The sequence below is a fragment of the Chrysoperla carnea genome, chromosome X (genome assembly GCF_905475395.1).
Source record: "Chrysoperla carnea chromosome X, inChrCarn1.1, whole genome shotgun sequence".
Classification (NCBI taxonomy): Eukaryota; Metazoa; Arthropoda; class Insecta; order Neuroptera; family Chrysopidae; genus Chrysoperla; species Chrysoperla carnea.
Genome location: NC_058342.1, coordinates 10733002 through 10753677, shown reverse-complemented (window position 1 = coordinate 10753677; position 20676 = coordinate 10733002). Strand labels below are relative to the sequence as shown.

The 20676-nt window shown below is 32.0% G+C and overlaps 3 protein-coding genes across 3 annotated transcripts; all 3 read right to left on the bottom strand.

The window, feature by feature from the left end:
- Window positions 1–2253: 2253 nt before the first annotated feature.
- On the bottom strand, window positions 2254–3156 carry LOC123302390. The gene is made up of 2 exons (XM_044885309.1): window positions 2793–3156; window positions 2254–2690 (listed from the first exon to the last, which is right to left on the bottom strand). Exons 1-2 carry the CDS (start codon window positions 3031–3033, stop codon window positions 2254–2256), a joined length of 678 nt encoding a protein of 225 aa, XP_044741244.1. The 5' UTR covers window positions 3034–3156.
- Window positions 3157–4030: 874 nt separating this feature from the next.
- On the bottom strand, window positions 4031–13756 carry LOC123302888. The gene is made up of 3 exons (XM_044885982.1): window positions 13672–13756; window positions 11226–12915; window positions 4031–4127 (listed from the first exon to the last, which is right to left on the bottom strand). Exons 1-3 carry the CDS (start codon window positions 13754–13756, stop codon window positions 4031–4033), a joined length of 1872 nt encoding a protein of 623 aa, XP_044741917.1.
- Window positions 13757–15221: 1465 nt separating this feature from the next.
- LOC123302385 lies at window positions 15222–18857 on the bottom strand. Its single transcript, XM_044885302.1, has 4 exons — window positions 18576–18857; window positions 18095–18307; window positions 17343–17420; window positions 15222–15598 (listed from the first exon to the last, which is right to left on the bottom strand). Exons 1-4 carry the CDS (start codon window positions 18820–18822, stop codon window positions 15390–15392), a joined length of 747 nt encoding a protein of 248 aa, XP_044741237.1. The 5' UTR covers window positions 18823–18857; the 3' UTR covers window positions 15222–15389.
- Window positions 18858–20676: the final 1819 nt, after the last annotated feature.

The following is a 20676-nucleotide window of genomic DNA, read 5'->3' as shown; positions in this document are numbered from 1 at the left end:
TATCCGCTTTGTCTCCAACATATTGTACCAACGCACCTGATTCTGATGATGAAATGTGAGGTTGCGAATGGTAAACTGCTGAAATTTCATATTCAACAATATTTTTATAGAAAGCTGCAAATCCCAAGCTAGATACAACATCCAATAGTCTTTTTGATCCATATCTTCTATGAAGAAATACAGAAAACCCTAATAGTCGGTGTGATGAAAATGATCGTTCTCGTATCGAAGACATTATTGCATGACATTATTCCGTTCTGCCTTTTTTATTTTTAAATATAATTTCGTGTAGAAAATGTAATAGAGTTTTAGGTATTTCTTCATTAATGTTATCTAACATTTTATTTGGAGGTGGATACGATTTGGTTTCAACTATCGAGGCCCGAATGTCTTGTCTAATAATAGCTGCTACGATCCTACATTTTTTAGTAATTTTTATTAATTACGATATCGGTTAAGTATTTTTGTTGAAGTCTTGCTAAGATAGTCTTGTCATCTGGTACATACTCCGTATGAACATCCTTGAGCTCTTTTAATGTAAATTGCGAATCTTCATGATTTTCTAAGTAACAAAAATCTCTTTCATTGCTTGAGTAACTTGATTTTCTTAACGAGGCTTATCTACTGAGAATATGGTGGTATAATGGTGTTCGATTCAAAAAATGAGTATTGTAAACGGTATGGTATTTTGCTTTAGCTGCAACAATGTCGATTTCATGAAGTACACGATCTTTCACTAATTCTCTTAAGGAATTCTTTCGTTCTTCTGCTCTTTTGATGACATAAGCACATGTCTTTGAATTCCAGAGTACTTACGTTACTGATTGTTCGTCGATACTTTTCTTTTTTTCGTAACTCTACTACCCCCCGCCCCAATCTGTCTCAAATTTTTCATACTTAACGGAAAATGAAATGAAAAATTTTAAAGTAGAGGATATTGGGGTACATTTTAGAGGTTACTATAAGTATTACTCAACACTTACTCGACTTCTCAATTGTCTTCCATTTTTACCGGAGACGAAAAAAATTCGGGGTGTTTATAAATTGGTCACAACATTTTTAAAAAGGAAAAATATGTAATTCATATAAGAAATTTGAAGCAATGTTTAAAGTTTGATTTGAAATTAGAAAATATTGACAGAGTTTTGCGATTTAATCAATCACGTTGGCTTCAAAATTATGTTGACTTAAATGCACGGTTAAGAAAATTAGCTTCCAATGAGTTTGAAAAAGATTTTTTTAAATTAATAGTCAATTCAGTTTTCGAAAATGTATGCAATCACAGACATATAAGAATAGTTTGTGGATGTGGGGGGGGGGCAGATATGGATTGAGAAAAATGCTAGCAAAACAAAAGTAAAAATCACAATTTGTATACTCTGGAACAGAATAAGAAATCTTTGTCATGTGACGATGATAAGAGGTATATTTTACCAGATAATATAAATACATAAGCGTTAGGACATTATAAAATTGGAAATGAAATAAAATAGATTTTTAAATATAAAAGTTTTTTATTTGAGTAAATTTGATTTAGTTTTTTTGCAATAAATCCTTGGTATCAATCCAAAATTTTCCAGGAAAACCAAGCCATTTTACATAAATTTTCTTCCCACATCTCTTAAAATTTTTTTCGATCAAATAAGAATTTAAATTATCTGTTTTTAACAGTTCGTGAGTATAAAATGCACCTTTAATTGGATTTTGATTTAAATCTCGTAAAATATACGAAACTAGCAGACCCGACAGACGTTGTCCTGTACACACGTCGTTAATTCGAAAATTTCAAACATTCTTCAATAAGCTGTAACAATCTGGACTGTTTTGATGAAAATTTTTATTCAAGAGTTATTTTAATATCTAACGTCATTACATGTACACTTATCCAAATCCGATCGATCGGTAGCATGTGAGTATATACTGTGTGTGTAAGTGTGCATATACTTTATGAGTGAAGTGAAATGTAGAAGCTGTGTTAAATAAAAAGATTAATCTATTACCACACTTCACGGATTAAATTTGAAGACTAGATAATAGCAGCCACTGTCTATGGTTTGGATGACACGGATATTTCTAGGCGTCACCGAAAATTTTAAGCGAATGAAATGACTGATTACAGGCTGGGATGTTATCCGTAGAGTGTGGCAATAACAGCATCGTAAATACAAACTTAAATTTGTTTTAAATAAAGGTAAAAAATCTTACACTGAAACTATTTTATAACATTTATTTATTAATTTACAAAAACTTAATTTATCTTAATGCTATAGGATGTACAATATTTTTAGTTAATCCTTGAGGCGTATAAACAAACAAATTCGATGGTTTTCCAACTCTGGAACACGCAACATATAATTGACCACAAATTGTCATTGTTTGGCCTTGTGACTTATTTATAGTCATAACATATGCCAAGCGGATCGAAAATTGTAAATGTTTGAATGGTATAGGCGAATCTGAAGGAATCATTGGGATCCGTGGTAGAAGTACACTGCTTCCTCTGACAACTGTGATCCATTCTCTTTTATTGTTAACTGTTTTTCTTCTGGAATTGCTTTTGCGCAGCTTTTTTAAAGCATTTTCTACCACACGTTCATGACGTCCGAGTATACTAGATGAAATTGGTGGAATGTTCAACTCAGAAAGCACCGTGTTTAATTGTGACGAGCCTAATCCTGAATCAATAACAGCTGTAAAATAATATAACATTTAATTTCACATTATTTTTACATGTTTATTCATGCAAAGTATTCTTATAAAATACAAAAATCAAGCAGATGCTTTTATATTACCTGCTGCAGCTTTAACATTAATGGAGTATTGGCAATTACGGAACTCATGAGAATGGTTGCTACTTGTTGTTTTAGTGGAAGTCGGCAGAACATAAATATTTAAGCACTGATGACATCTTATTTTATATACACTTGCTAACCCAATCCTCTTTTCTTCTTCAACATATCGGAATGAAAAGGCTGTATCACAATCAGTACACCACATTTTTTCTGCTAAAATACGCGGACACATCGTTCTCATACTACCATCTTATATGCAAGTAGATTCTTCATCATTCTTTTTCTTCGTTTTACAGCACTCACTTTTTCACGCCACTCAGTTTGGCTTTTAATTTACCTTCATAACGATGACGTTCACTCATAATTAAATACGTACTGCTACGGTTATGTCTGTCGTCATAAACACTGAATATAACGAACGAAACATGACCAGTTGTACCAACTACCGAAAAATGCAATTATTGTTATACAACGTTGCCAGGTTTATTTCTACTTTAGAGATAATTGAAAATAAATATTTAAACAAATTTTTATGACTTCAATTCAGACAATAATTATTTTTACACTTATAAAATATATTTACGAGTGTTTTTTGAGAATTTCACAAATGAGAAAAAAATTTTAAAATTAAGATTGGTAATTTAGTCAAATTTTCAACTATGGATTTCTTTCATTAACTTTTAAAAATAACAATTGATTATTAAATTAATAATAATTATAAAATAGGGCAATTTTGATATATGATCAATTAAAAAATGATAGCGTTATATTTTTATTTTTATTCTTAAAGAAATTTCAAATAAATAGTCAATTGATAGAAAGTACCTCCCAAACTTCCTTAAAAGTAAAAAAATAATCATCTGAGTCTTCTGAACATCCTGATGTTGGCTCTAAAGATGCATTTTTGCATTCATGCATAGGAACTGTTTTTACTAGTTGAATATCTTTAGGAGTTTTTTACCATTTGAGTTTAAATTTTGGATGTGATACAGTGGCTAATATATACTCTCTGAATTTTTTAAGTGCGTGATTTTGAAAAATCGGTTTTGTAAGCCTTCTAGACATGCTTTTTTCAATGGTTCACAGTATGTATGTAAGATGTGTTTTATTAGCTATTGATTCTTTAATTTGTATTATTATAGGAAGAACAAAACCCAAGACACAATTATATTTTCCTTGTTACAGTTCAATGGCTCTAGCTACAGAGCCCATTACATTTGAATATTCTTTAATGAAATCTAATTCAATTGACTTTGATTTTGGATTTCCGAATGTTTATCTAAACTATTTTTAATTTGTAATATTCGTTGAGTGCTGTCATATAACGAATTCCATCTAATATCATTAATTAAATCAGCTACTTTCGTTGATTTATGCGATACATTGCATAAAGCTGTTCGTTTAGCCATACTCGAATTATAAATTACTCTATATGAAGAGTTTTCGAGGGATTTAAGGGCGTCTGTGGCCGCTACTTAATTTAACAAATGAGAAAAGCATCTGTAATAAGTAGTTAGAGTAATACTTTCTTGTAAAAAGTCATCTTCATTCATCAATTACGAGAATACTTATGAACTTCAATATTTATGATCATCTAAATAGTCAGCTTGTTCGATAACCGTATTAGCACTGTGAGAGAGGCTGTAAATTTTGAATGCTTTCCTAAAATTAAACGTAAGATCAGTTACTGTTGCGGCTAATTGCTTTGCTATTCCAAAATCTGAATGAACAGTATTTCATCATAAGTATGTGAATATTTGATTCTTTTACAAGACATAACTACAGACTTTTGATAGTGTTTTGGGTTCTACATTAACTAACAGTGGTTCTAACAGCGGCCAGTTACACCCAAGTAGCTTTTATTTTTTAGCTGACCAAATATAAGCCGTATTGCGTATGAATTGTATTGATTTAAATGTTGCTATCATTTTAGAAACTAAGTTTAATTTTTAACTTACTGATTTTGTAATGTTGTACGGCATAGGTGATACTTTTCCTAATTCGACAATTAAGTTTTTAAATGAAGGCTTTCCTATGATTGATAACGGTAGCATCTCTTCAGCGATATTATTCATTATCAAATTTAATGTCCAAAAAGTGAAAATCATGAGAATGGTTTGGATGCATTCTGGATTCTGATGTAACTGAAGTTTCAATTGGTTATTAACTGAAAATATTCAAAATAAATTTTGTGTTCGTCCACTAATTCGGTTAAAAATGATTCCTTAAATTGTCCTTAAGAAATGATTATTTAGGCATTTTCCGATTGAGTGGACGGAACACCCCCTAGGCCACTTCGAAAATTTTTTAAATATACATAACTGAACTTTTTTGTTTCGTCCGTCCATAAATAATGTTAAAAAATGATTTCTTATTATGTCCTTAAGAAATAACTATAGAAGCATTTTACGATTGAGTGGATGGAACACTCCCTCTGACTTTACAAAATTTTGCATTGGCTTTGAAATCAAAAATATTTTCCGGAAAGAGCGCTAATTTGATATAAAATAATTCCTCATAATGTACTTAAGAAATAACTATAGAAGCATTTTACAACATAGTGAGAGGAAGGCTCCTTCAGAGCCCTTTTTGAAAAGTTTGAAGTAATTTGAAATTTTAACTGAAAAAAATGTGATCGAAGTCTTTCTTGTCTTGATTCTATATGTTGCAATTATTTTCGAAAATATTCATTTATTCAAGTCTGGCGATCAAATCTGGAGGAATGCATTTAATAAATAAATTTATTATTCTTTATTCAATGTGACTAGTAGATAAAATAAGTAATATATCTTTTTAAAATAGTTAATCAAATTTAATTTTGCTTTCATAATAATTTAATTTTATAACATTTTTTCTGTAAACAAGATATCGAAATATATATATATATATATATATATATATATATTTTAAATTTAGTTCGTTTCTTACTTAGGCCTTATCCTACTGCTCTCGCTTTTTGGCATTTTCATCTTGAGCCAGGGTTATTTCGCTTGATTCCGTCTATATAAACACAGATATTCCTTTTTTAAACCATGGTTTTTCTATAAAAAATTGCTATTTTTATTACGAAACTAGGTGTAATTAATAAGATCGATCCCGAAAGAAAAAATTTTATTTTAATTAGCTGAATAACTTTTTACCTGAATATATTAATTGTTACAAATACTACTATGGTAAATATTAAGATAATAATATATAATTGTTTTAAACATTAGATTTAGATTGAAACATGCCTATCGATGGTCTTTTTCTTTTCGGTTTAGTTTCTTTGCATTCATCCTCTGAACACATTTCACTATCTTGAATACAATTTGAATGTATGTACCGTTTGCATGTGTTACATTCATATTATTATTATTATTTTTTTATTAATTTAACGCAAGCAATGCAAACATTTATCCTGAATATTTTCGAACTTTCTTAACAATGTATCTTTTATCTCTTTCCTAAATTTAACAGGATCGAACGGTACAGAATTGAGACAATTTAGTATTTGATCTTCGTTATTCGTATATTATGAGTTTTTGCATATTGTTATAATATATAGAATTACCCGAGTAGAAATTTTTAAGGGTTGCAGCCCGGCCCATAACCGGCAAGCCCAATTTATTATAGGGCCGTATTAAGGCACATTTGATCCGCTCCGGACTAGAAATGTAACGCCTCAAATCATCAGGACCTGAACAACACACCGGAGTTGGCCCTGACCCAATCCTAGTGTTTGGCCCCTATCAGAAAATTTTATTGGGCCCGGCTCAAAAAATATGATTTGGGCCCAATTTGGCCCCTAGATAGTAGACATATGGCCTAAATACGAAATCTTGTCAGGCCCCAATCAATTTATTTCATCCGCGCCAGGTCAGAAATGTAACGCCTTAAATCATCCGGGCCAAAACAGTATGCAAGAATTGGTCCTGATCAAATAAAAGATTTTGTCCCCTATCAGAAAATAGGCAAATGGTCCCAAACAGGAAAATTTGTCTGGCCCCTACCAGAGAATTTTATAGGGTCCGGATAAGACCATATGATCAGGTCCCGTTCGGGAGTTCATATGGCCCCAAACAGAAAACTCTGTTCTGCCCCCTATTAGGGAATTATGTTAGGCCCGGATCATGAATTTATTTGCAAAAACTCTGGTAAGAAATGAAATAAAATTTTATCTGCAATAAATTCTGTTTATTAATTTCTTTTAAATTTTTATAAATTGACATTAAATCACAAAACACTTAAATATATTAAATAAACTAATGAAAATTTAAATATATTAATGAAAATTTTAAAAATTATAATTGAAAAAAAAAATTCTTTGATGGAATTAACTAAAAAAAAAGTAATTTTAATCTGTATTTTTATAATCGATCTAAATAATAATTGATCTAAAAAAAATAGAATATCCTTTTTACTGGTTTTAATTAAATAAATAATAATAAGAGTAATAAATTAATATGAATTTGAACAATTCTTAATAATGATACTTAAAAAAAAAAAAAAAATCATTTACTTCACTAAATCAAATGTAATCAATCATTAATAAAAGAGAATTTTAATAAAAAATAATTTAAAAAATATATGTATATATCCTTTTTAATAAAAGGTATGAACAGATTTACACCAATCTGCCACCCTATCGAAAATGGTATCAAAAAAATATAATTTAATTGTAAAAATAATGGTATAGGCTTATCCACAAAAAAACAATTCAAGAAGAAAATTGATTAAAATTATTTAATTTCTTATCGAATTAAGTTTTTTTTTTTAAATAAAGAATAAATGAATTGAAATTGAGAGGAACATTAGAACACTTAACGATAATATCCTAAGCTGCTTTTAACTAAATGTAATATAATAGTCATAAAGAGACGGAATAAGGTAGAAGAACTTCAACCAATTTTATGATTTACATTATCAAATTTCGGAATCCTGGGAAAGTCAATAAATCTTTATAAAAACTGTGAGCTGCTTTGAAGCTGACTTAAAACAAAAATTTGTGCGATCTTGCCCAGAGGGTGGGACCCCTGCCGAGGTTGGAAAATTTTTTGCTAAAAATGACAATAGGAATGTTAGGGATATTTCACAAGTTAGTGTTTTTACTTTTTTCTTTGGTGATTTTAATTAATAATAAGTTGGTATTAACTGACTTTACCAAACTTCCGCTGCACAATAGTCTTGTGTTGTATAAGTTGTTTACTTATTTTCAAGTTCGGTCAGCCTACGGGCTGGCCAAGCTAACTGAGTTCATAACTCTTTACTTTTTTATAAAAACGAATTAATTGTAATTATAAAAAAGTAAAGAGTTATGAACTCAGTTAGCTTGGCCAGCCCGTAGGCTGACCGAACTTGAAAATAAGTAAACAACTTATACAACACAAGACTATTGTGCAGCGGAAGTTTGGTAAAGTCAGTTAATACCAACTTATTATTAATTAAAATCACCAAAGAAAAAAGTAAAAACACTAACTTGTGAAATATCCCTAACATAAGTCGCCCCCCCAAATTCGATAGAATTTGAGCCTACCTAAACAAAAAGGGAAAAATTCAGTTACATGGGACCGAACAAATTGAAAATGTCAACAATGTAGATGAAATAAGAGAAAACATGGATAAAATCACAGATGAAGAGTGGACTAAAAGACCGCTGCCAATTACCTACCAAGAGATGATTTCAACTCGATGTTGTTTTCTATTATTTTTAAAAAATATTTTACAGAAAAAGATGAATGAATCATTGAACAAAATAACAGATATGTTTTATTGTATGGCAACGGATACATTGAATCCTCCTGTTGAAGAAACAATTTTACCAAAAAGATTATTACAAATGTTATAATGACGTACTGAAAATCAGTGATAGAATTTTATTATTTTGTATAAAAACTTTAATAAGAAAAGCAGAATCTATGTTAATTTGTTTTATGAAAATGTACAATATGATTTTTCATGAAAATTTATATATATATATATATATATATTTTTGATATAAATAAATAATTAAATTTTGAAAAGAAAAAAAAAAAAAAAATAAATGAATGGGGGAGCGAAGGATAAAATGGGATTACTCGATCGACCCACGCAGTGGAAGCAGTCTGGCGACCGCCCGAGTAACTACTTGCTGATCCGCAAGTTTTAAATCGGCAACACGAGGTATACCGTCTGCAGACATGTGAAGTCTGATTATACGACCAATAGGCCAAGAAAGTGGGGGAGTTTGATCCCCTTTTACTAATACGACATCCCCAACCTCAGGGGTGGCGGCAGGCGATTTCCATTTGTTTCTTTGAATTAAAGTATTTAAATACTCTTTCGACCAACGTTTCCAAAAACTTTGAACCAAGCGTCGCAGGTTCAGCCAACGGTCACGAACGGGCTGTTCACAAGGTGGGTAACGTTCGGGCAACGAGGTCAAGGGGGTGCCGGTAAGAAAGTGTCCAGGGGTTAAATAAGACGATGCCTCAGAAGGATCAGCAGGCAGATCGTACAGTGGGCGACTGTTCAACACCGCTTCAATGCGGGCGAATATCGTGAAATAATCTTCAACGGAATAGGAAGATTCCTTGAACATGCGTTTGAGGAGCGATTTGGCGGATTTGACGCCAGCTTCCCATAAACCCCCGAACCAAGGTGCATATGCACAGTTGAAATGCCATTGTACACTTTTAAGAGACAAATAATCGGAGATGTTCTCGCGATTTTCTTGTAAGAAAATAGAAATTTCATTTAAAAGGCGTGAGGCGCCAAGAAAATTCCGACCTTGATCGGAATATATGTCGGATGGAAGACTCCGACGAGCTACAAATCGATCCAGTGCTGCTAGAAAGCATTGAGTAGTGAGTTCTGAAGCGAACTCAAGATGGACACATTTTGTGGAAAAACACACAAAAATGCAGAGATAACCTTTTGTTAAACGAGGTTTACGTGGGTTGCCGGATTTAACAATGAATGGACCGGCGAAGTCGACTCCGGTATGAGAAAATGGTTTCGAGGGGGTGACTCGAGATTCGGGTAAAGCTGCCATTTGAGGCGTGAAGGGCACGAAATCTGTAGCATGTGGGACAGTTACGGATCACTTTCCGAACGAGACCACGAAGCCCGGGAATCCAATAAACAGCTTGAACAGAAGCTTGGACTGCTCTGGGCCCAGAATGAAGAGAACACAAATGAGCATGAACGCATATTAATTGGGAGATGTGTGCCACTTTGGGCAACAAAATGGGGTGCTTGGAAGCTGAAGAGAGTGGGGAGTGGTCGAGGCGACCACCCACTCTAATTATGGAAGAAGAATCTAAAAACGGACTGAGCGAGCTGAGACTGCCTTTAAGAGCTTTATGAGCGGACAACAAACGAATTTCGGATGAATAATAATGTTTTTGAGTTATATGAATGATTTTGATTTTCGCAAAATCTAATTCAGTGACGGACAACGGACCAGAAATGGGTTCTAGATGCTGTAGGCGTGCTTTACACTGTTTGATGAAACGAAGCATCCATGCGACTACTCGGATCAAACGCGTCCATGACGAAAAGCGAGAAAACAATTCTAACATTTGATCCGGAGTAATTAAATTGGCTGCGAGAGCCAAGGGTTTAATTTCAGGCAGCTCAGCAATATTGGAAATTGTATCCGTAAAAGGAGGAGGCCACTGACTGAGAGGCTCCGAAATTAGCGATGGTCCGTGAAACCACAAGTTATGTTGAGTTGATTTGCAAAAATGATCAGGGGTCAGTCCGCGAGATGCGATATCAGTAGGGTTGACAGAAGTGTGAATATAAGACCAGCACATTTGTTGAGTAATTTGTTGAATGGCTACAACACGATTGGCAACGTAAACTTTGAGTAAATGTGGAGGAGTGTTGAGCCAATATAAAACGATGTGAGCATCGGTGAATAAACGTGGGGGAATTTTGAACAAATTCGGCATAGTTTGACGGACAGACGAGACGAGTTTGCTAAGCAGAAGTGCTCCGCAGAGTTCCAGGCGCGGTATGCTCAGGGTTTTCAATGGAGCTACCTTAGTTTTAGCAGCAAATAAATTGGATGTTATTGAATATCCATCATCACAACAGAGATAAAGCACAGCTGCGTATCCAAGCTGACTAGCGTCAGAGAAACCGGCCAACCATACCGACCTACTTTCTGAAGGAGCAATAAAACGGGGAATGCGAATTTGAGCTACTAGATACATGTTTTGTTGATGGAGGTCCCAAATTTGACGAATATGTGGAGGTACAGGGTCGTCCCACCCTGAGTGATCTAACCATAACTTTTGCAGAATACACTTCAAGCTAAAGGTAATAGGTGCTAAAAAACCCAAAGGATCATACACTCCTGCCACATGTGAAAGCAAAGTGCGTTTTGTCAAAACGTTTTCGAATGATTTAAATTGAAATAGAAAACTATCTGTGTTTGGGTCCCACAGCAGCCCAAGTATTTTGAACACAGTCTCCGTTTCGAACACAAATGGCGTCTCGATGTGATCTACAGGGAGATCAGCTAATATGGAAGGATCGTTGCTAGTCCATTTTCGCAACTCAAAACCTCCCCTACTCATTAAAGTTTGTAATTGTGTCATTAAAGTTTTGGCTTGTTCAGGAGACGAAGCACCAGTAATAATATCATCAACGTAAGTGTTGTGCAGAAGGGCTTGAGAAGCCAAAGGATAATGATTGCCTTCGTCGATAACTAATTGTTTTAGGCACCTTTGTGCAAGAAAAGCGGAAGGAACTAAGCCGTATGTTACGGTATTTAGTTCAAATTCAACGACGTCGGATTCAGTGGATGGTCGGTAAAATATATGCTGATAAATGCGATCTTCTGGACGTACCAAAATTTGTCGATACATTTGACGTATATCAGAACACAAGGCTATTGCGTTAAAATGGAATGAATAAAGGATATCCGAGATATCGTTTTGTAATTTAGGACCGGCCAACAATAATGAATTTAAAGAAATTTTGTTATAACCTGGGTCCGATGCGTTAAAAACAACACGTAATTTGGTGGATGTACTAGTGTCCTTAGTGACACAATGATGGGGAATTATATAACCTGATGAGTTAGTTGCCTTTGACATGTGACATAATGAAATGTATTCATCCATGAATTCGGTATACGCCTTATATTTTTCTGGAAATTTAGACAATCTTTTTTCCAAATTAATAAAGGAAGCGAGTGAACGCTCCTTGTTGAAAAGGGCAGGGAGGCTGCCCGGACGAAACGGAAGAGCGACAATGTATCGACCCGTTGAGTCACGCGAATGCGTGTCTTTAAAATGGCGTTCCGCCAAAATATCTGAAGGATTTGAGGGGATGGAAACCGAAACTTCTTCAGTTTCCCAAAAATTTTGTAAGTGATCACTTATTTGAGCAGTGCTCAGGAGTGAAATGGGTTGAGTAGGGGGGTTGCCCTCAACAGGACCGATAATCAACCATCCAAAAATACTGTTTATGGCGGAAGGGAATCCCTGAATATTTTGAGAATCCGTACATGACAATATAGAGGGGAACAAATCTGCCCCTATTAAGAAATCCACGGGGGATGATTTATAAAATTGGCTATCTGCCAATTTGAGTGACGTGAAGCGACTGATGACTTCTTGAGATAATTCAATTGAAGGTAAATTTAACGAAATAGTAGACATGACATAAGCAGTTGTAGAGACTTTTATGTCAGAATATTTTGACTTTAAAATGCACGAAACCGTACCATGACAAGAGGTTTCGGTGGCGCCAATACCAGAAATTTGAGTTGAAGTGGGTTTAATAGGTAAACCAAGAGCACGACAACATGATAATGAAATAATTGACACTTGGGAGCCAGGGTCCACAAGTGCCCGAACAGAAAAATAATTACCACTGGGGGTATTAATTAAAATTTGAGCTGTGCCCAGTAAGACCCCTTGTGGGTTTTGGGCATATGAAGTACATGACAGCGCCGGGATGTCGTTACCGGTGCTGTGGGGGGGTTGAGTGTTTGAGTTTGAGGGAGACGCATTCAAGTCCGAAACGGTGGCTTTGGTTGCCGACGTGACCGGTGATTGAAACCCAGGATGAAGGGTAGTGTGATGTTGATTAGAATCACACTTGCGACATACATTTTTAGAAGCACATTGGCTTCGAAGATGAGAACCTAAACAATTGAAACAACGAGTAAGTGATTTTAAATATTGATATTTATTTGATAATTCCATTTTTAAAAATGAAGGACAAGCTGCGAGATTGTGAGGGCCTCTGCAGCGAATACATTTTGAAATCTGAGAGTTTTGTTTAAATGAAGAAATTTTATTCGTGTTGTGAGCGGTGTTTACTAAAAATGATTTCGGTTTATTTGTTTTTGGAAACGTTGAGCTACTGGTGCGAGTAGTGGGTAATTGCAACTCTAATGAGCGAAGCTGATTAGTAACAAACGTGATTAAATCCGTGTATGACGGAATCTCCTTGTCTGAATGACGCAACTCAAATTCACGGCGCATATTAGTGTCCAGATTATTTAGTGTTAAGTTGAAAAAAATGAAATCAATTAAATCTGGTAAATCCATAGAGCGAATAGATTTTACTGCAGTTTCATGAGTGGTGAGAAATGAATTTAAATTATTTAAATTAGACAAATGGGTTGTCTTGAACTCTAAAATTTTTTGTAAATAAAAACTGGCTATGCGCCTTTTATTGTTGTAGCGAAAACGTAATGCTTCGTATGCTAATGGATAGTTTTCGCTAGTTAAGGCAAACCCAGAAATCACTGCTGCCGCGTCCCCTTTCAACGAGGTTTTAAGGTAACGAAATTTGCAAATATTGTCCATATGTTTTGAATGGACAAGGCTGTCAAATATAGAAATAAATTCCAACCAGGAATCTATATCGCCATTGAATTGGGGTAAATTAATACGAGCTAAATTGTTATCTTGTTGAAGAGGTTTGACTGAATCAACCGATGTTGAATCAGAAACTTTGTTTGGCATTAACGCCTTCATTTTGTGGTAATGCAGCTTGATTGAAAATGTCAACTGATCGTAAGCTATTTGAGCTGAAACTGTTTCGATTCGCTTACGTTTTTCTACGGCAGAATTAAATTTCAAAATATCACTTTGAATTATTTTATGATTTTCAATGAAGGATGGCAGTTCTTTAAATAATAATTCACACTGTAAAAAATCGGCTTGTGCAAGACCCCTTACAGTGTCATAAATTGCGTTTACTTGCGCAAAGGCATTTTCACGATGAAGGACTAGGTTTTCCTTCACTGCTTCCATGTTTTCTCCATATTGGAGTAAGCTGTCAATAACTTGTGCCATACTTGAATGAAAATGCAAATAAAATTGAAAAAAGGAATAATATTAATTGATGAAGGATTGATAAAACAATCAAATGACTTTAAATAATTAAAATATTATTGATAAGCGATACGTTGATGATTTCAATCGAGTTACAGAACCACTGAAATTAAATTTGTTTAAAATCAAAAGAAAATTTTTAATAAATTAGAGCAAATCCGCATAAGTTACCCGGGCACTCAGTATTATATGTGAAATGAAATTTGTTTTGAAAAACTCGAATACTTGAGAGTGAATGAAAATCAATGAAGAATAATGAATTTATTTGATACCCAAGAATAAACAATTTAAACTTTTTAGAATACAAGTGAAATGAAATAAAAGAATGAAATTAATTAATTTTAAAAAATGCAATCAAAGTCAATAACCATACGTTTACGAATTTTCCCTATAAGAAATTGAAACTAATTAAATCAATTGAGTATTAAATAATATTGAATTAATACGAAATTTTAATCAAATGCGATTTAATTAAAAGAATTTTAAATTTTTTCAGAAAATTGAAATTAACAATTAAAGTCAAAAAAAAAATAAATTGTTTACATTTATTTTTGAAATGTCATTTGATAACTTTTGACAATTGAAAAAAAATGTAAATATTGTGATTTGTGATTTGAACAAAAAAATAGTCAATAGTGACATCTATTTTATGAAAAGAGTAGTTTTATTATTTGTCAAATATGAAATATCAAAATGGCGTCGACTGGCCTGGTGAAAAAACTAGGGTTGTTATTGTCAAGCTATTACGCAATCGCTTGTCAAAAACAAAAAACACGAAAAAACACGTGATTATTTGAATTGAATGAAAAAAAACGTATATCCGGCTCGAAGGACCAAAAATGTTGGGGCGATGGTCGCTGGTTTAAGAAAAACTAAAATATTTCCCAACACTTAGCGAATTTTAAGAACGTTTGAGAGCTGTTGGACTGTATGAAAAAAAAATATATGTACTCACCAGTTTTTTCTCCAGGTTGACACTAGTCAGATAATGAAGTTGTTATTTAAACCAGCGACCATCGCCCCAACAAGGAATAAATTCTAAACAAAAAGTGTCATTGAAACAAATTTCGAAAAGTCAATACTTCCCGAGTACTTGGTGATTGAAAACAGAGCTATTGCAACCCATTAATAATTTTTTTTTTAATGTAAATGATCACATGAATTTTTATGATATATATTGTTACTCTATTTCTACTACCCAAATAAAATTTTGTCATTGAAGTTAAATTAAAACATACTAATAGACCTGATCTAGAAGAATTTTTTGTTTTGTTTACAGCATCTCTTCGTTAGAATTAGTGGGGTTTTCAGTGTTTTCTTCTTGATTCTTATCCAATTTTTCTTGATTTTGCAATTTTCTTTTTTCTCTATACCCATGCCAATCTCGAGAATTATTAAGAACAATACCAACTGCACCATAAAAATCTTTTTCTTTAAAAATATCAGCTTTTTTTGAATTTGTGTACTCTAATTGAATAGTTTCTGAAAAACATTAAAAATTGATTGAACAACTGACATAAATTCTTACAAATTGAAATTTATTAGGTAATATGTGTTACTTTTACAGCACCACTCAAAGATAAAGGTTTCCATTAAGAACAATGTCTCAATTATGAACACTTCAACAAATTTCATAATTAAATATTTATTTTTTCATTTGAAACTAATGCAAATTTATATATATATACATATATATTTTGTTTATTCAATTTTCAAGTTTAAATTTGTATTCAATAAAGAGTTAAAAGTGATCCATCATTTGTTCTTCAATGGAAAGTTTTAGTTTACCAAATATTAAACATAAAAAATGTAAATAATAAATTATGCAAACCTAGCAAACAACCACAGAAAGACGTTTGTTTAAAAATATGCTTTCCTTTTATCTGCTTTACGGCAGTGAATTCGAGGGTAACAATTTGAGTTAAAAATTTAGTCATTACAGCAGTTAGCGATTTTGAAATTTTTTCACGTGCAGAAATTAAAGGTAAGATCATAGAAATCTGTCAACAGTTAATTTTATTATGTGAAAGCTTATAAGTATTTAACATTAATTTAAATATTTAATGAAACTTACAACTTCTTCACGTAAACTTTTGTCCGTTTTTAAATTTTCGTCGAATAACAGAAAATCGTTTAAGGCGTTGAAGGGAAGATTTAAATCATGTTTCTTCTGTTTTTCTTTGACCTGTCTTACGACACTAGTTCTTATTTCTTTTATTTCAGCTAATTCTTCCTTGATAATTATTAATTCACTTTGTATGGTTCCAATTTGATAAGTTATTATTATTATCAAATGATTGCTTTAACCAAGAAGGTAATGGGTTTTGTAGATAAGACTGCACGTCTGTAGAAATAAATAAAAAAAGAAGTGAAAACAAACAATTGACTGAGTTAATTGTTGAAATAGCATATATAGACAGTGTTGATTATACATACATGTCCCACATATACATATAACTGATTTACCTATAAAATACCATACATTTGCGCATGATATGCGCTTTCGCGAGTAAACAGTGACGTTTACGGAAAAATGTTTCAAACAAAAGTTGTTTATTTTTTTAAAAGGAACATTTTTTACATTTAAACTTTTGTTATATCTCTAACGGTTTAAAAGATGGGTACTACGGACCCAAGACCCAATTGACCTATGTTGCTCATTTACGAACTTGACCTCACTTTTTACGTTCTTAGCACGCAATAAAATTTTCAGCTTGATATCTCTTTTCGTTTTTGAGCAATCGTGATGACAGACGACAGACAGACATACGGAAATGGACTAATTAGATGATTTTATGAAGACATGTACCAAAATTTTTTTTATAGCATGAATATTTTTAAGCGTTACAAACTTGGGACTAAACTTAATATACCTAGTATACCTATACTTAGTATATTTCATAAACATGGAATAAAAATTACTTAAAGTTAATCTTAGTTTTGCGAATAATAAAAAAAAATACAATAAAATGCATTTTTTGTAGATATTAATAAAAAAACCAATAACTCAATCTACTACAAAGAGCCATGAAAATTGTTTGTTAAAAAAGCTCCGAAACTAATTTGTAAAACGTTTAAAAGTTTATGAAAAAATTTTGTCCACTTTAGGAAAATCTATATCAAATTTTGGTAATTTTTCAAAAAATTCAGATGTTTATCGTAAATTCATAATTAAAAAGTTTATTCTAGAATAAACTGAATTAGCTAATTCAAAAAGTATAATTACCGGAAGACGTTGTACTTTTTTTTGACAACGTATTCGATGATGAGTTGTCGTCACTATCAGCCAATATTTGAGAAGATACTGCAAGAAAAAAACAAGTAAAAGTAAACAATTGACTGAGTTAATTGTTGAAACACCATGTATAGACAGTCTTGTTTACTCTGTCACATTACACATACATACATGTCACACCTAAATAACTGATACAGCCTGAACATACATACTAAATAATTTGCGCTCTCACGGATAAACAGTAATGTTTACGAAAAAATGTTTCAAAAAATGTTGTTAATTTTTTTATCAGGAACATTTTTCACATTTAAACTTTTGTTCTATCTCTAACGATTTACAAGATGGGTTCCACAAGACCCAATTGACCTATGTTGCTCATTTACGAACTTGATCTGACTTTTCACGTCCTCAGCACGTTATAAAATTTGACTAATCGTGATGACAGATGGACACACAGACGACAGACAGATAGACAACAAAAAATGGACTAATTAGATGATTTTATGAACATCTTTACCAAAATTTTGTTCATGATATTAATATTTTTAAGCGTTACAAAGTTGGGACTAAACTTAGAAAACCTTCGTTTATTTCAAATATACCTTGTATAAAAATTGTAGATGAATAAAAATAGTTTTGATTTTTCTATTTTTATTTGAATTATGGATTAAAAATGAAATATGATTATAATCATTGTGAATAAGTCATGTAAGAAGAGGAAAAAAACAATATAAATTACTCACTTGAGTTACCCATTTCATCATCTGTCGACAAATCAAAGGTTCCGACGTCTTCTAACGATTTGTTTTTAATTTTTTTCTTTGCCATGCCTTTTAATCGGCATTGTTTTTTTATTGAATCTTGCTTCTTTAAAATATGTTGTTCGTTATCAGTAGAAAATGCGTACGCTTGAGTACGTAAAATTTTCAACTTTTCGAGTCCTTCTTTGTACGTGTCTATTTACAAAAAAACAAAAAATAAAATAAAAACATGACTTTCGAAAATACAAATTCTGTAAAAAAATTAATTTTTGTAAGATTACAAAAAAAATCAGAAAAATAATTATTATTTATAAAATTTCTGAAGGTTTAGCGAAAAAAGTGTTTGCGGTGAGCAAAAACAATAGATGGCTGACGTGCTCAGACTAACAAAATATTTTTTGTGAAATGAAATTTTATTTAGTATATTTTTATTTTTTTGATTAATAAAAAATATTTTACTAACCTGCTGTTCCTCTAACTTCCACTCTATAATTATTCCAACTGGAATCTGCTGGTTTGTTTTCACGAACTAATTTATGTAATAGATTAATTTTATCTTTAGTAGATTCATTTATAAATGGGCATACAAGTTTGTTATGGTCATCACAAAATATCCATTTGGTTGGCACAATGTCTACTTGGACAGTTTCGCTCCTCTCAATTTCTTTTTCGTCCAAAAAAACTATTAAAGAATATCTTTTTTCGCACATTTCGTTGACAAAAGCGTGCAATTTGAAACGACTGTTTGTATGATAATTGTATTAACTGTTATAGTTATGCTAAGTACGTGTACCTACCACGCAAGCTCATAGATAAAACTGCACAAACACAAACATGTTTACTGTTTATTCACAAAATTCAAAAATATACAACGTTTTAAGTACTACAGCTACAGTGTAGTAACTACACAAATAAATCACCACCCCGCGTAAGCAACCAATCAAGGATAAATAAACGATAAAAACCTAGATTAATATAAAATAAAATAGAGACATTCTTTTTAATAATCATTATAATATCTAATAAATAATGTTTTTTTTTAAATTGTTCATATATGCAGTAATGGCATAGAGTATGTTTTAATTTGATCATTTTCATTAATTGTCATCGTAAACATTTTCTGTAACACCATTTGTAATTGTCTAATAAAACGATTTTTGGTTGTATGAACTCTCCACATATTTAAAATATCTGATTTACATGGAATTTTAAACGTTGGCTTATCTTTTTCCAATATTATTCCTGCAATATTAATTGTAGTTTCATTGGAAAGCATGAATATTTCTTGGATTTGTAAAATTGTCTTATCGTATAACATTACTGTGTTATTTGGTTTAGTAGAACTTAAAATCATATTTTTAAATTTTAACTTTTTAATAATTATTTTGCCATTTTCATTTGGATTTTTTTTACTTAGTATTTTTACTTCGGAATTTATTGTAATATTTTCCGTATCAACTAATGATCTTTCATATAAACGTCGGCATAATTGTGCTAAAGGATACTTGCCACTTCTTAAAAGTTTTTTAATATAACCCAATGCATTTTCGAAGGGAAATGCTGTAAAGTCACTGATAGGTGATTGTAAATATTTCACATCATCGGCTAAATGAATTAAGCTATGTACATTTGAAACATTAATAGATTGCCCATATAAATTCGGAGCCATTGTAACAAAACGTGTTAACATTTTTTTTGCTTGTTTATTGTATTGTAGTGCTGAATCTGATGATAATATACGACACGCCACAGAAAAAAGTAAAAAATGTTCAAATAGTATTTTAGGTAAACAGTATTTCAATATAACAGACCCAGCATACAGTAAGAAAAATCTAAATTCTGTAGCTTTCCATTTTGAAATATCATTTATATCTCTTGTTGTACGCTGAAAATCTTCGGGAATTTGATAACGTAAAGAAAGTAATAGTTGAGATAGTTTACATTTGTTAGCATAGCTTAATTTGGCAGCGGATTTATTTTCTAACCAATAATCGACAAACAGTTTTTTCATAACACCTAGGCAAGCAAGGTGCATAAAGTCTAATAAAAACATATTAATCATGTCGCAATTATCTAAATTTGTAAGCGGCGATATTCCCGTGTGGTGTTCTGGATTTTCTTGACGACAAAAACTTTGATGAGTTCTCAACTCACAGGTTGTCTCACAGTATGTTACACGCTTATCTTTCCATGTTCCTTCCACTATACACCTCTCACAAGCCCAATAAGCATTATGATTTTTAATACACTTAATGAAAGAACGAGCTGGTCGGTCACAAACGAATGCTTTTATACGAATATTGAAAAATTGATTTTTGATGGTTAATCCGTTATGTTGTAATTCATTCATTTCATTAATGAATTGTTTTAAATATTTGAATACATCACTAGGTTTTTTATCACCCAGATAAATGGCAATTGGATAAGGTCTATATTTGATAGATTTATGATATACTAGACAAAGAATCGGCCAAAACTGCTTTGAGGAAGATTTATAAACAGGAATTCCGTCAATATTGATTAAAAGATTTAATTCCCGCTCGTCAGAATGACACAATGGATTT

Bases quoted from the DNA above. Each gene is read 5' to 3' on its own strand.
- LOC123302390 (XM_044885309.1), bottom strand. From the start codon at position 3,033: ATGAGAACGATGTGTCCGCGTATTTTAGCAGAAAAAATGTGGTGTACT. The intron at 2,691-2,792 runs GTAATATAAAAG...ATTATTTTACAG, and splicing joins TAATGTTAAAGCTGCAGCAG to CTGTTATTGATTCAGGATTA.
- LOC123302888 (XM_044885982.1), bottom strand. From the start codon at position 13,756: ATGAAGGCGTTAATGCCAAACAAAGTTTCTGATTCAACATCGGTTGAT. The intron at 12,916-13,671 runs GTATTAATTTAC...TCAATTGTTTAG, and splicing joins ACAAGATAACAATTTAGCTC to GTTCTCATCTTCGAAGCCAA. The intron at 4,128-11,225 runs GTTCAAAATACT...TAATGATATTAG, and splicing joins GTGTTCGAAACGGAGACTGT to ATGGAATTCGTTATATGACA.
- LOC123302385 (XM_044885302.1), bottom strand. From the start codon at position 18,822: ATGTGCGAAAAAAGATATTCTTTAATAGTTTTTTTGGACGAAAAAGAA. The intron at 17,421-18,094 runs GTGAGTAATTTA...TTTTTCTTGCAG, and splicing joins TGATGAAATGGGTAACTCAA to TATCTTCTCAAATATTGGCT. The intron at 15,599-17,342 runs GTAATTATACTT...AATGTTTTTCAG, and splicing joins AAAAAGTACAACGTCTTCCG to AAACTATTCAATTAGAGTAC.